The 15,775-nt window shown below is 37.0% G+C and overlaps 1 protein-coding gene across 3 annotated transcripts in view; it reads right to left on the minus strand.

The window, feature by feature from the left end:
- The window catches only part of GRIA2 (glutamate receptor, ionotropic, AMPA 2), a 290,552-nt gene that overhangs the window by 123,759 nt on the left and 151,018 nt on the right, over positions 1–15,775 (minus strand). For all 3 annotated transcript variants that reach the window (XM_006884445.1, XM_006884446.1, XM_006884444.1), the window contains exon 3: positions 14,928–15,167. In XM_006884445.1, the coding sequence (XP_006884507.1) occupies positions 14,928–15,167 (240 nt within the window). The remainder of the gene's footprint in view (positions 1–14,927; positions 15,168–15,775) is intronic.

The following is a 15,775-nucleotide window of genomic DNA, read 5'->3' on the forward strand; positions in this document are numbered from 1 at the left end:
TGCCAAAATCATATAGTCCAGCCTCCTGAATGATGTGTCAGCATATACACTGAAAAGGTATGGAGACAAGACACATTACTGAAGCCTTCCTTTGCTGACTTTGAACCAGGCAGTGTTACCTTGCTTTGATTTGACAACTGCTTCCTAGTCCAAGAATAGGTTTCACACGAGCACAATTTTTGTTCTGGAATTCCTCTTGTCCAGGTTCAATTAACTGCCTCTAAAAACCTGCTTCAGGGTCAGGTATGAAACAGTTCTGATTTGATGGCACAGGACAATGACAGTCTTCATTAAGCAGCTGAGCATTTAACTACCAGGTTCTATCAAGCAATTTTTAATTTTTTTAAAATCATAGTAATTGACCTCTTAGTTGATTTCTCAACTGGACTGCAAGTTCCACACTAAAGGAGTTTTGTGTTAGGTCTAGTTGCTTTAAAATAAATTTTTGTTGTGGTTGTCTTCTTTGAGTTTACTCTGACTCCTTGTGATCATGTGTTTCAAAGTAGGCATTGTCAATAGTTTATCTTGGCTGTGATGTTAATGACACAGACTGTCTTTTGTAGTAGACCTGACTGTGTTTGACCTTTTAGGTTACTAAAGAGAAAATTGTTTCTTCACTAATTAACATATCATTTAAATTTAGTGAAAATTTATACTACAATTTTCTCTATCATTGCCATAAAGTCAGAACTTACACACCGCTTACCTTTCAGCTTATATCTGAGACTACAGATCACCTCCCACATTGCTCATCTTTCTCTGTCAAAGCCCATTAAAAATTCAATGCAGGATCACTCACTATGAGTTGGAATACAAACAATCGATGGATTTGAGCAACCAGAGATATTTGACCTTAAGTAAGCAGTGCAACTCCCTACAGACTAGGTCACCAGAGCTCCCAATATTACAATTGTTATTGGTTTTGTGTACCATCTAATTGGAATTATCTCATAGCTGACCCCTGGTCAAGTTTTTAGAGGCAGTTAATCTTATGCGAGAAGATTACTCATCCTTCTCTCATGGAGCAGCTGGTGGACTTGAACCACACGCCTTCAAGATTGCAGTGCAATTTATTGCCACTAGGCCATCAGAGCTCCAACATAATAAAATGTAGGCTCTTGATCTTAAAATAAATTTGTTGCCGTTCTGTACATTCAAGTTGGAATTAACCCATAGCTGACACTCCAGCATGCTTTCAGAGGCAGTAAATAAAGTGGGAGAAGATTGCCTATCTTTCTATAATGGATCAGCTAGTGACTTTGAACCATGCGATTTTTGCCTTGGCAGTGCAATTACTTTCCACTAAGTCACCAGAACTCCCTTATCGGTAAATTGTTGTTATAAACTCTGTCAAGTTGATTACAACTTATAGAAACCCTATGAACAACAGATAGGAATCCTACTCTATCCTGTGCCATTATCTTCATCTCTGACACACTTGCCCCCATTGATACAGTAACTGTCGCTAAAGGTCTTCCTCTCCTTCTCCAACTCTCATTTATTCAAAGCATGTTGTCCCAAGGAATAGCTTCACCTACTTAAATATCCAGAGTATGAGAGTATGAGAGAGATGACGCTTTGCCATCTTTGCCTTCAGGAAACACTTTGGACACACACACACGTTTGTTCTTTTGTAAGGCCATTGAATACTCAGTACACTTCAACAGTGCCACAGTTCAGAGGCATTAATTCTTCTTTTGTCATCCTTGTTCATTGTCCTGTTCTCTGTTGTGTAGCAGGTGATTGAGTATGGCCTTAATAAGGGGCATCTTAATCTTCAAACCTTGTTCTTCAGTATTTTGAAGAAATCCTTGACAGCACACTTGCACACTTGCCCAGTGCAATATGTCTCCTGATTTTCTGTCTCCTAGATTGTTGATGTTAATCCAAGCAAGATGAAGTCATTGACAGCTTCAATCCTTTACCATATATGATGATGTTGATGGTTTACCCCATGGTAAGAACCTTATTTTTTACATTGAGATGAAATCCATACTTAAGGCTGTAGTTCTTAATCTTCTACAGTAAGAGCTTCATATCTCTCTCAATTTCAGCAAGCAAGGTTGTGTCATCTGCATAAGGCAGGTTGTTGATAAGTCTTTCTCCGATTCTGATACCACCTTTCTCTTCATAGAGTGCAGCTTCATGAATTATTTACTCAGCATACTGATTTGATATGGGAAAAGATACATCTTTTCCTGATTTCATAACATGCAGTGTTTTTTTCCTCTTTTCAGACAACAGCTTCTTGATCTAGGTGTAGATTGCCCATGAACAAAATTATGTTTTCTTGTCTTTTGTGTAGTCAATAAAACATACATAGACTTTATTTTTTGTATTATCTGCTTTCAGCCAGGATCCATCAGATATCAGAAATTATATCCCTGGGGCCATGGGGCAATGTCAGCCTAAATTTGGCTTTTACTAACCATTTTATTAATGGCCTCCAGCTACCTTACCTTCGGACACATGGTCTTTCAAATCATCAACATTTGTGGGAAAGATTTGAGAAAGACTGGAGCAAGACCATGGTGACACTGAGAGCCTGGTGATGGTAGCAGAGAGACTGTGGCATTGCTGTGGAGAAACTGTGGTAAAGTGCAACCAGAGGAACACTGAGATAAAGGCTACAGTTAAAGGTTTTTGCTATTCTTGCGGGATACTTGAAAGAGAAGCTGACTTATAACTGCTCTAAGGCAAACCTCGCTAGACAATTGAGGAAACTAGAGGCTTCTTGAATTTGTGTTGTTGAATAGAAAATGGAATCCGAACTAATTGAGGAATTGTGCCTTCAGACTGCTGGGCCAAAATCTGGATTTGTATTGGGTTATACTCTTTGCCTTCCCCTCTCTCCAACGTTTTTCCCTAATAAACTCCATTCTCAGTACCACAACTTTTAGTGAAGTGTGTGAGTCAACAGCGAATAATTGAACCTCTAGCGGCTGTGGCTATAGAGGCAAGATGGGACTGGGCTATTGGCTCTTTATCCGCTTTCTGTTCTGGGGGGATGTGCTGTTCTCAATGTCTCTGACCCTTTCAGAGAGACACTCACTGTCCTGTGCCCCATGTCCTGTTTTCTGCTCTCTAGAAATACAGTCTCTTCTAATCCCAACTTGAACTTCTGACAGTTTTGTCAAGGTGCTATTCTTGCTGATTTTGTATGGTCTTCAGCAATATTTTGCTTTTAAATGACAGTAATAATATTGTTTTATAATTCTGGAAAGAGAATGATAGAATTTTGCACAATGATTTATTCACTGCAAATACATTTTATAAGAAACAGACACAGGTTATACACATGGATTTCACCTGATAGTATGCATAGGAATCAGGCTGATTACACCTGTGGAAAGAACCACTGGAAAAGCTTACTATCAGCTGTGAGAACTAGGCCAGGTGATGATTGTTGAACAGACCACCAACTACTCATATGCAAGCTCAAGCTGAAGCTGAGAAAAATGAAATCAAATCCATGAGAATGAAAATGTGACCTTGAGTATATACCAGCTAAATTTCAAAACCATCTCAGAAACAGGTTTGAAGCTCCGAATACTAATGAGCGAAGACCAGATTAGCTATGGGAGAATATAGAGACTATCATCCAGGAACAGTGCAAAAGGTGCAAAGAGAGAGAAAGAAGAAAAGACAAAAATGGATGTCAGAAAAGACTCTGAATATTACACTAGAGCACAGAAAAGCCAAAGCAGAGAGAAGAAGAGAGCTGAACAGAAGATTTCAAAGGGCAGCGTGGAAAGACAAAGTAAAGTATTATAATAAAATGTGCAAAGAGCTGGAGTCAGAAAATCAAAGGGACCAAACTCACTCAGCATTTCTTAAGCTCAAGGAACTGATGAACAAATTCAAGCTTTCAATCCTTAAGTTGCAATACAGGAGAATGCTTTGGGCAGAATATTAAATGATCAAGGAAGAATTAGAATAACATGGAAACAGTATACAGAGTCATTGTACCAAAAAGAATTGGCAGAATCCGAAGAATTTCATAAAACAATATATCAACAATACTCTATGGTGATGAAGGAGGAGGTTCAAGCTGCTTTGAAAGAATAGGCAAAAAATAAGGCCCCAAGAACTGATGGTATAACAGTTGACATATTTCAACTAATAGATGCTGCCCTTGATGTGCTCACCATGTTGTGCCAAGAAATCTGGAGAACAACCACTTGGCCAACTGATTGGAAGAGATCTATATTTGTCCCTATTCCAAAGAAGAGTGGAAATTATTGAACTAACATCACTAATTGAAATAATATCACTAATATTGCATTAAAGCAAGATTCTGCTGAAGATTATCCAAAAATGACTGGAACAACACGTCAACAGAGAACTGCCAGAAGTGCAGGCTGGCTTTAGAAGGAGCCATGGTACTAGGGATAGTGTAGCTCAAGTTAGATGGATCTTTGCTGAAAGTAAAGCATACCAGATGATAATCTATCTGTGTTTCATTGATTATGAAAAGGCATTTGACTGTGTGGAACACAACAAACTGTGGCTGACTCAGAGAAAAATGGGAATCCCAGAACACTAGTGCTAATATGAAACCTATACTTGAACCGGGAGGTAGTGGTCAGGACAGAGCAAGGGAACACCACTGCAAGGTTCAAAATTGGGAAAGGTGTACCATTAAAATCCATATGCAGAACAGATTATGCAGAAGGCTGGGCTCTATGAGGAGAATTGTATCATTATGATTGGAGGAACATTCATTAACAATATGCACTATGCATATGGCACAACCCTGCTTGCTAAAACTGAAGAGGACCTGAAGCACTTGCTGCAGAAGGTCAAGGACTGCAGCCTTCAATATGGATTGAAGCTCAATATCAAGAAAACAAATATTCTTACCACTGGGACAATTGGCAATATCATGATAGATGGTGAAGAGATTGAGATTGTTAACAGTTTTAGTTTGCTTGGCTCCACAATCAACACATTTGGCCAGGAAATGAAAAGATGTATTGTGCTGGGAAAGTGTGCTGCTAGAGACCCCTCCAAAGTATGAAGAATGATGATGTCTGTCTGGAGACTAAGGCATGCCTGATCCAGGCCATGGTTTTTGTAATCACTTGCTTTGTGTCGGAGAGCTGGACAATGACTAGGGATGATCGAAGGAGAATTGATGCCTTTGAGCTGTGATGTTGCAGAAGAGCACTGAATTATACCATGGACTGCTAAGAGTACAAACAGGTTCATCCTGGAGAGGGTGAAACCAGGCTGCTTCTTGGAGACAAGGATTCTGAAGCTTCATCTGACATAATTTGGACATATTGGAAGGAGAGACCAGTCCTTGAAGAGTGACGTCATTCTTGGGAAGGTAGAGGGACAGCGCAGGAGAGGAAGAACATCCATGAAATGGATTGATTCAATGACTGGAGTAATGAGGGTAGGTGTGTCAGAGACAGTGAAATTGGCACAAAATACATCAGGGGTTAGGGCTGTTGTACATAGGGTTGTTATGGGTCTCAGGGAATTCGATGGCGCATAACAACAACAACAATTCCCACATATGGATCTCTTCCCATCAGTTGTGCAGCTCTTCTTCAAATATCCTGGCATAGACTGCTGAGCACATCCAGGGCTACCTTTATTAGTTGAAATATATCAATTGGTAAACCAGCTGGTGTCAAAGCAACTAAATTCATGTCAACAGGATGTGGGTAAGCGGAGAACAAGGTTACATAAGAGTTGGAATGGCTGATTTCTTAAAAAAAGTAGATTATAACACCTTTCTCCCAAGGTGTCTCTAAGTGGATTTGAACCTTGAATTTTTTGTTATTAAATGAGAAGATTTACTCTTTGTAACACCTACTACTCTTACTAGTATGTCCTAATCTGAGGCAAAATTATTTTTTGAGATATACCTCTACCCATTCCGAAAAGTTGGCACAAAATTATCCTATAAATATATTAATCATTTAATTGAAACTGTAAATTATTTTGGGCAGTGAAAAATAAATCCTAAGTGCTCCTTGGAAAAGAAGGTTAGTGAAACTTCCTCACATCCTTTGTTGTTTGGAGGGGCTAGTCCTTGAAGAAGGACATCATGCTGGGAAAGGTGATGGTCAGCATAAAAGAGGAAAACATTCAACTAGATGGATTGACACAGTGAGAGTAGCAAAGGGCTCAAGTAAGTAAAGAAGAAAATTGATGTAATGCACAATTAGCATCTAAAAATATGGGAAAAAATCCAGAACTTCCTTTTAGTATTTACATATCTGGAAATTTCTTCTAATAACTATACATAAAAATATAGTATGTTCTAAAAATCTCAAATATACCACTTTATTTATAAATTCTATTGAATTTCCAGCCTATAGATTTAAATAAAGAATGTTCGACAAAGTACTGTTCAGTTGTATCACTCTTACTTTTTTCTAATATCTAGTGGTTTACAATACTTATAGGTTGGTTCTGACTTAGTGGTACTCAATAATAATATAGCACTATAACATTTTTTCATACAGTAGTAGGTCATGTTCCCATCTTAAGTTATTATTAGTAATTCTGTAAGATAATTATAGAAAAATAACAAGCCTAACCACAGATGAAATCTAAATGTATTAGTTTACACAACAAAAGGTGAAATTAAGAATGATTACTGCCAATAGGTATATTTTACTCCAACAATGTCTTTATTCTTAAAAATATTTTCTTTGCTGCATTTAAAATTCAGTGCCCTTACTGATTCTTTCAAGCATGGAAGTTAATATTTATGATCACTGAATCATGGCCAAATGCCTAGGCCAGATTAGATTAACATACATTTCTCTCATTGGCTTTCTCACGGACATCAGAGGAGAAATTTATAATTTGGCCGTATTTTTATTCTAGGCATAGACCCAGAGGGGAAAAAAATTGCTTCCTCTTGGAAGACATACAATATTGAATGAATTTAAGTGAAGATATAAAAATGCAAAATATTAGGTCTGGTTTTACCTACGCTGAAGAGTAGTTTTATCTTGTTGGTTATGAACCAATCAACAAACACCATCTTTTTAAAATTCAAATCTTGATTCAGATTTTCTATACTTATATTAAAAGTTAAAACTAGAATGTTTAATACATTAACATAGGTAATCCTACTACACTATCATAACAAAAAGTATTGCCTATAAACTTAACTCTCAAAAGAGTCAATATATGTAGCTTTTAGCAACTAGACCACTAGAGTCCCAAGTTATGGTCACATGTCACGGTAAAGAGAAGGCATTAATAGTGCCAAAAGTCACAAGTACAAAATTAAATTAGTTCCAAACACTAGGCCTACCAGTGGATTTATATTAGACAACAATTCTTATATTTAAAAATCAGAATGCAGCTATATCTTTCCTTAGGTGCAAGTGGGATGTAGTGTCCTGACCTGCATTTGGATAGTATCCTGTTGTACTGCATTTGGATAGGTAGTTAGCGAGAAGGAATAGCCTGATTAAAGTCATAGCTAAGGGCATTGCAATGAAAATACAAAGGATCATTTTACATCTTGTTTTTAATAAATTTTTATCTTACACTGGTTTAATTACAAACTTCATATGCATTTTCCACACAATATTCATTCACTTTGTGTTTTATACAATTATTCCAATTCATTATGCTGTTTTATGTCTGCCGAGTCACTCTGCGACTCATAGTGACCCTATGTACAACAGCCCTAAACTCCGCTCTGTCCTGTGCCAATCGCACTGTCTCTGACACACCCATCCCGATTACCCCAGTCACTGAATCAATCTACCTATTAGAGGGCCATCTTCTCCTGCACTGTCCATCCACCCTACCAAGCATGATGTCCCTCTCCAAAGACCAGTCCTTCCTTACAACATGTCCAAAGTATGTTAGACGGAGCCTCAGAATCCTTGCCTCCAAGGAGTCGCCCAGTTTAACCCTCTCCAAGATGAATCTGTTTGCTTTCCTTGCAGTCCACGGTACCCTCAATACTCTTCTCCAGGACCACAGCTCAAAGGCATAAATTCTCCTTCTAACTTTCCTTAGTCATTGTCCAACTCTGATTCGTAGCAAGTGATTGCAAAGACCATGGCATGTATCAGATGCACCTTGGTCTCCAGAGAGACACCATTGCTCTTCAGTACTTTGGAGAGGTCCCTAACAAAATATTTCCCCATGGCAATACGTCTTTTAATTTCCTGGCTACTTGTGCCAATAGTGTTGACTGTGGAGCCAAGCAAAATAAAGCTGTGAACAATCTCAATCTCTTCACCATCCATCCTGATGTTGCCAATGGCCCAGTGGTGAAAATCTTTGTCTTCTTGATATTGAGCCTCAATCCATATTGTAGGCTGCAGTCCTTGACCCTCAGCAGCAGGTGCTTCAGGTCCTCCTCAATTTCAGCAAGCAGGGTTGCGTCATCTGCATAACACAGATTGTTGATAGATCTTCCACAAATCTTGACCCCACATTTCTCCTCATAGAGCCCAGCCTCCTGTATGATCTGTTCTGCATACAGATTGAAAATGTATTGAGACAGGACATATCCCTGGTGTATGTCCTTCCCAATTTTGAATCATGCAGTGTTTCCTTGCTGTGTTCTGGTGACTGCCTCTTGGTCCAAGTATAGGTTTCTCATTAGCACGATCAAGTGTTCTGGGATTCCCATTCTTCTCAGAGTCAGCCACAGTTTGTTATGATCCACACAGTCAAATGCCTTTGCATAGTCAATGAAACACAGATATACCTCCCTCTGGTATTCCCTTCTTTTAGCTAAGATCCATCTAACATGAGCTACCTTTTGTAAAATTAATAATCATTGAAATATGCCCACTCTTGCCCTGTCTTTCCAGATCCTATTTCCTTTACTCATCCCTTTCTCCACCCATCAAATTGTACTACTTTATGTTATCCTCCCAGCTTATTTTCACTCATCTATTCCTACCCTCTTGTCCCTCTTGGATCCTTATTGAGATTTTACTAGTTATCTTTCTATTCTTACAGTAATGGTTTTGTGCAGTATTTGTCCTTATGGGACTGAGTTCATGCAACATAATGCTTTCCACTTCCTCCCAGGTTATGTAGGGATTTTCAAAATCATTGATCCTATGTGCTGTGTAGTATTCCATCATGTGAATATACCACAGTTTCTCAATGTGTTCGACTGGGTTTGGACATTTGGGCTCCTTCCACATTTTTGCAATGGTGAATAACCCTGCTATGAACACTTGTGTACAAATTTCCATTTGTGTACAATTCTAATTTTCTTGGTCTATATTCCAAGCAGTAAAACAACTGGATCATATGGAATTTCTGCCACACTGCCTTCCAGAGTGGTTGTACCATTTTACAATCCACTTTCTCTTTTCATCCCCTCCAACACTTATTACTTGTTACACATTGTCCTGTTAAACTTTGCCACTAATACTGGGGTGAGATGGTATCTCATTGCTTTGATTTGTGCGTCTCTTCATGCCAATGATTTTGAGCATTTCTTCTTGTGTCTGTTGGCTATCTGAATGTCTTCCTCTGTGCAAAGTCTTTCCATGTTTTTTTGCCTGTTTTGTAATTGTGTTATCAGTCTTTTTCTTGTGAAAGCCATGCAATATTATGTAAACTTTCATTGTGAGACCCTTGGCTGTGATGGTATTAACAAATACTTTTTTTTCCAGTCAATAGACTTTTTGGTTGTTGTTGTTGTTGTTTATCTAACTCTTAATCACAGAAGAATTTAGGGGTAGAGGGTTGGGAGCATTTTCACTTTCAGTTCCTATACTGTTCAAAGAAGTATCAATTGTTGTTATCTAGAAATTAAAACTACACAGTGTGTTTACCTGGTCTATTCTCTGAAACAGCAAAACTAGAAACTGAATAATCCTTATAATCAAAAAAGTAGAGAAAGTTCACAATAAATGATAATGCATCTTTGGAATTAAGGAAGATAGAGATATAAGTTTAAAACGGAGTCTGTTTTAAAAATAACACGGGTAAAAAAAGAATAGGTATATTTTCCACATGACGTAAAACTGAAAGTGAGGAAGTCTCACTTCGATGAGTAAAGATAAATTTATTAAAGAAGCTAGTATATAAAACTAATATATGAATAAAAATTTTTAAAGTAATATAAAGTAATAAAATTTAAGCCACAAATAGGCAAATGAATCAGAAAGCCTTATTTCTACGTCTCAAGTAAAATATTTTTTTGAAAGGTCTAGTCTAGGAGATTATTAAATATTTGCCTGCAAAAATAGTTCTAAATGAAATATCACTACACTGTCCTTCATATTAAAACATCAGCACTACTTGGTGACACCTTGAAAATGTGTCCGTCAGGTCATTTTCAGCTTTAACATACAATTACTTAGTATTACCACTTTTAATGCTCTTCTCTCAGAAGGTGCACTTTAACTCAAATCAATGTGTATAATTTAATGACTGGATATTATCTCAGCACTTCAATTTCCTTAAATATCTATCTAAAGAATTAATAAACCTGTTTTTAAATTACCCAAATTCTCTTCACCAGTGCATAAATTTATTCATATTCACCTGATCACTCCCTAGAGCCTGTCTCTCTTTAAACACTATATACTTATTTTTCCTATTTGTGTCAGCCATTGTCTCTTTGAATTTTCTTAAAAGTCCCCTTTTAACCAGAAGGGAGATAAGTAGAAGTGAAGGTGAGGTTGAAATGAGTTCTTAAGTAAAAATGTCATCTTCAACCTTGCCAGACATTGAAGAGCAAATGAAAAGATACAAGATACCTATAGAAATTTATCTTCTGGTATTACAAATTAACAAGAAATATCAACTTCAAATATCATCTCAAGCTCAAAAAATGCTTATAATTTGACCCATTGAATTATAAAGAATTATTTATTAAAACTTGAACTCTGTTCCAGAATTATCTTAAGCACCAGGTGTAAAATAGAAAACAAAACAAACCTGAACATTACCTTCTGCTTCTGGTTCACAGCCAGAATTTAAATAATAAAGAAAATATAGCTTTTGACCTACATGATTAGAAGAGTCCCTAGAACATAGTAAGAGTTCAATAAAAGCTATATAATGAGACTGAACATAAATATTACGTGTATATTGTAAAAAGAATGTCAGGTGAAGAAGGAGAAGAGAAAGTTTTCAGAGAAGTATATAAAAGGCATCTCTGAGAACATGATAAATAAACTTAAAGATGAAGGAGGAGTGAGAATGAAAGAGATATAAGTGAACATTTAGGATAAGTGTGGAGCTCCCAAAAAGGAAGTCAGATGAGTTTAGTCTAGTGAGTGACTAAAGACAACAGCACAAAGGGGAGGTTTGGACAGGAACCAGAAACTAGAAAACCTCAAACTAATATATAGATTTTTGTTTGTTTCTATATTAAATTATCCTCATTATCATGGAAAGGCATTGACTTTAAGAAGTATAATTAAGTGGCAATAAAAAAAATTTTTAAATTTTATCTATAAATATATATCTGAAAAATAGATTAATGAAGTATACATAATTTATCGCATCTTTCTCAGTCTCCCCTCGCAACCCCTTATGTCAGATCCATTTTACAACAGTAGCACTATGCAGTATTTGTCCTTTTGTGTCTGACATATTTCATTCAGCATAATGTCCTCCAGGGTCACCTATTTTGAATAATATTTCATGAGTTCCTTGTTTTTCAATGCAGCGAAGTCTTCCATTGTGTGTGGGGAGACCGAAAAAGATAGGATAAATTATGCATTCTGCATTGAAACAGATAAGAGAGTGAACTGTTTAAAAGGGATATATGATTAGGTATTATTGTCATGACAGGAGTCCAGAAAGAAGGCTGTGGAGTGGAGTGGACATGGGGGGGGGGGGGGGATTTTATAACAATGAAAGAATTTTTCTTTTACTTTTCAAAGAGAAGGACGAACTGGAAGGGAGGGGTGGGCAGGGAGAAAAGTGCAACAATGAATGAATGGAAATCCAAAATCTATAAATTTTCATTAATAATAATAATCATAAAGAAAGAAAAAAGGTTCACAAAAATAGATTAAACACAGTCAATTGTGAAAGAGAAACAAGGTAGAGAAAGCACAGGGGTGGTTTGGACTGAGATAATGGGTATGTAAAAAAAGAAGGAAGCATAGATAATAATTATTTGCCAGCCCACCCAATGCTGTGGAGTCAGCAGGAAGGAACTGTGCTGCCAATTTAAAGGCTGTTCAAATCTACCAGCTGCTCAATAGGAGAAACATGTTTCTGTGAAATTTAAGCTTCTGAAAATGTTGAAAGGTCAGGTCCGAGTGGGTTCTCACCTGATGGCATATACCAGCAAGAGATCGCCACATGTGACAGAGTAAAACTATTTCTTGGGGTTTCCAAGTCTTCAAATCTTTCTCCTGGGATACAATTAGTGGGGTTTAAGTGCTTAATACACTGGACCACTTAGGACATGTAAAATTAAGTTCTAGAAATCACATTAGTATGATATAAGGGTGAATAAAGTGATAAGAATATGCCTAAATATCTAGGCAGTTTTAGCAACATAGCTGAGTCCTGAGGATAGTTAATTGAGATAGAAAAGAGAGTCGAATGTAATAAGCCGAGCTGCCTCCAGGGCACCTAATAACACTTACTAACTTCTTACTGAGTAAGAAGTATACTTTCAGTATACAAGTAACAACACACTGCTGTTGTTGTGTACCATCCATCAAGTTGGAGCTGGCCCTCCAGTGGGTTTTCAGAAGCAGTTAATCACCTGGGAGGAGATTGCCCATCCTTCTGCCGGGAGCAGCTGATGGACCTCATGCCTGTGGGACTGCAGTGCAGCTTGCCACTAGGCCACCAGAGCTCCCATAACTATGCTTCAGAATCATTAACCACACTGAAGTCATATTTACTTGAAATGTTTTAGTGTTCCATTTTGAAAGAGAACAGCAGAGCTCTCCCTTCTCAAAGTGAGCAGAAAAAAGTTGTTGACCTAACTGTATTTCTTCCATTTTGTGTAGTGCTGACTCACATTTCCATTAAGCAATCTTGTTCCCAGGACTAGGATGACAGGACAGAGAATCACACACCTAGCTGGAGCAATCCTGACTCAGACTCACTGAAGCAAATGACTACAAACTGATCAATGGAGAATTAACAGACAGCTGATTTCCTTCTCATCTGCTCTTGTATGCTAACAAGGTGCCCTTTCTTGGTTGAAACAGGTTTCTTATTTTCATTCGAGCCTTTAAAAATTCCAGTAAGTAAACTGCTGAAGGAGCATGCTTTGATACTTAGATAAGCTTTCAATAGAGGTCCTTACCCCATTGGATGTAGTTATGCATAATATTTAAGACAATTTTAATTTCTCAGGCATTTTTGGATCCATGATTGGATTTCAGTGGGTAATCTAATATTTAGATTTTGGTTTCTTTCCAGTGTATCTTTATTATAATGATAATGCCATGAACCTTTAGCATTATACCCTCAAAATGATATGAAATATTCTAGGTGACTGTCCGTATACATACTTTTTTAAAAAAAAAAAAAGATTTTGGACATATTGCAAGGAGAGACCAGTTCTTGGAGAGGGACAGTGCAGGAGAAGAAGAACCTGGATGAGATGGATTAAGTGACTGGGGTAACGGAGGTAGGTGTGTCAGAGACAATAAGATTGGCACAGGATAGAACAGGGCTCAGAGCTGTTCTACACAGGGGTCACTATGAGGCGCAAGTGACTCGATGGCACATAACAACAACATCCATAACCAAATCCAAGAAGGTTAAGTGTCTCTTCTGCGAGAGATACCGAAGTGTCCAGCCCTGATCCTTTAGCAGTACATGAGAGAAATATGCAGTCTCCTGCCGTACACAGCCTTGGAAACCCAATGGAGTGTCAGTTACGAGTTGATGACAATGTATTTTGGGTTTTGAAAATAATATATAATTCATTCAATCTTCCAATACTAAACTTTGCAACATAAGCTAAGGGAATTTTAAAAAGAAAAGGTAAACCTCACCTTATTCTACTCCAAATAAATTTAGTATAGTGAGTGAAAACTCTTATCAAGCTAGCATACTAATAAAAATTATCTAGTTATGAAAAATAGTGTATAATTTGTATAAGAAAAATCATTGGCTTGATGTCAGCCAATCTAGTTTCAGGCTACCAGACATATATCTTGATCTTGAGGAAGACATTTAATTTCTTTAATACTTTGGAAATTTGTTTTAAAACAAAGGTAATAATACTACTATCTGTTTAATAAGTTTTATATGTGAATTACCTAATAGCGATAAGTAAACATGAAACTTCATTTCATGTCTATGTGAATTATATATAAATTACTTTTAAGGCAGCCGCTTAACCCACTTAGACTAGTGTTACATTCACTTATGGGATCTTAAGAGAGGAGAACTCACATGGCAATAGTATTGAATATCCCATGAACTACCAAAAGAATAAATAAATCTGTGTTGGAAGAATGGAACTAGGATCTTTCTTGGAGGCAAGAATGATAAAACTTCACCTCATATACTTTGTATGTGTTACCCAGAAGGAACAGTCCTTGGGAAAAGACATTAAGGTGATGAGCCAAAGAAAGAGAGGAAGGTCCTCAGTGAAATGGAGTTACGCAGGGACTGAAACAATGAGCATGAGCAGGGCAATCAATGTTCACATCTGTTCATAGGATCACTATGAATCGTAGTCAACATGACGGCACCTGACAACAACAAAGCCACCATGTTCCAGAACTGTTTTAATGTTAAAACTGCACATTCGGACACAGTCTATGTTAATTGTATTTTCACTCTTTGGGGTGATTAAACGTTCCCCAAGATGTCAAATTGTATTACTAATTGTCACAGTAAAATTAAACCAAGTGTTCCTTGTACATTCATATCCCTTTAGAGCTCTATAACATTATGTACAAGCTCCATAACTGACAGGTACAGGCACTCAATTTGCCCCATTACAAAAAGATAGAGTGATTGTCACTTACCTCTATCACTGTCATAGAGATATGCAAACTTATCCCATTGATAGTATTCAATCAAGCTAAGAAGTGCGCCTTTGAGGTCAGGTCTCATCTGAATGACAAATGGGTGTGTGCCATCTGTCGGGAAGCTGGGAGTGATGAAGGAGACATGAAGCGTTCCACAAAATGATGTGATGGTATTTACAGACTTCTTGTCATAAAAGCCAAAAATGGCATATACTCCTCTTGAAAACTGGGAGCAGACTAGGAGGAAAAAGGAAAAGAGAAATGCTTGATTATTTAAATTTGGTTATAACCACATGAATTTTTTTAAAATATGATTTCCATTTTTTTAGAAAATACAAAATAAGAGATTGAAAAATATAAGTTTTATACTAATGAACCATCAAATTTTATGAGTAAGTATTTCCTTAGAATTCTATTGGAAAATCGCAAAAATTATAAAGCTGTATGCTTATTCTTAAGAAGATGAAAACCTTTATCATGAAAAAGAGCAATTTAACAACAACAACAAAAAAATTAAAAAAACACCTTTTTTGTAACCTGCTAGGAAACATTACAATTCACCTGAAATTTGAAGGAAAAAAAAAAAAGACAAAAGTGGAAGGAGAGACACTGGCTTCAAGAAGCTCAGCATTTAGCTGAAATTACAATTTTGATAGTTGGAGGAGCAATAGTATTCTAGAGAATGAAAAAATATGATCAATTAAAAATAAAAATTTGATAACAACTTCATATACACTAGGAAAAGAGGATTAACAATCTAATGTCTAAATGCCCTTGTCATACCTGGGGCAATTAAAAAAAACACCAGACACACACACACACACACACACACACACACACACACA

This window comes from Elephantulus edwardii, unplaced genomic scaffold, assembly GCF_000299155.1.
Source record: "Elephantulus edwardii isolate Elephantulus edwardi_28Jun2011 unplaced genomic scaffold, EleEdw1.0 scaffold00034, whole genome shotgun sequence".
Classification (NCBI taxonomy): Eukaryota; Metazoa; Chordata; class Mammalia; order Macroscelidea; family Macroscelididae; genus Elephantulus; species Elephantulus edwardii.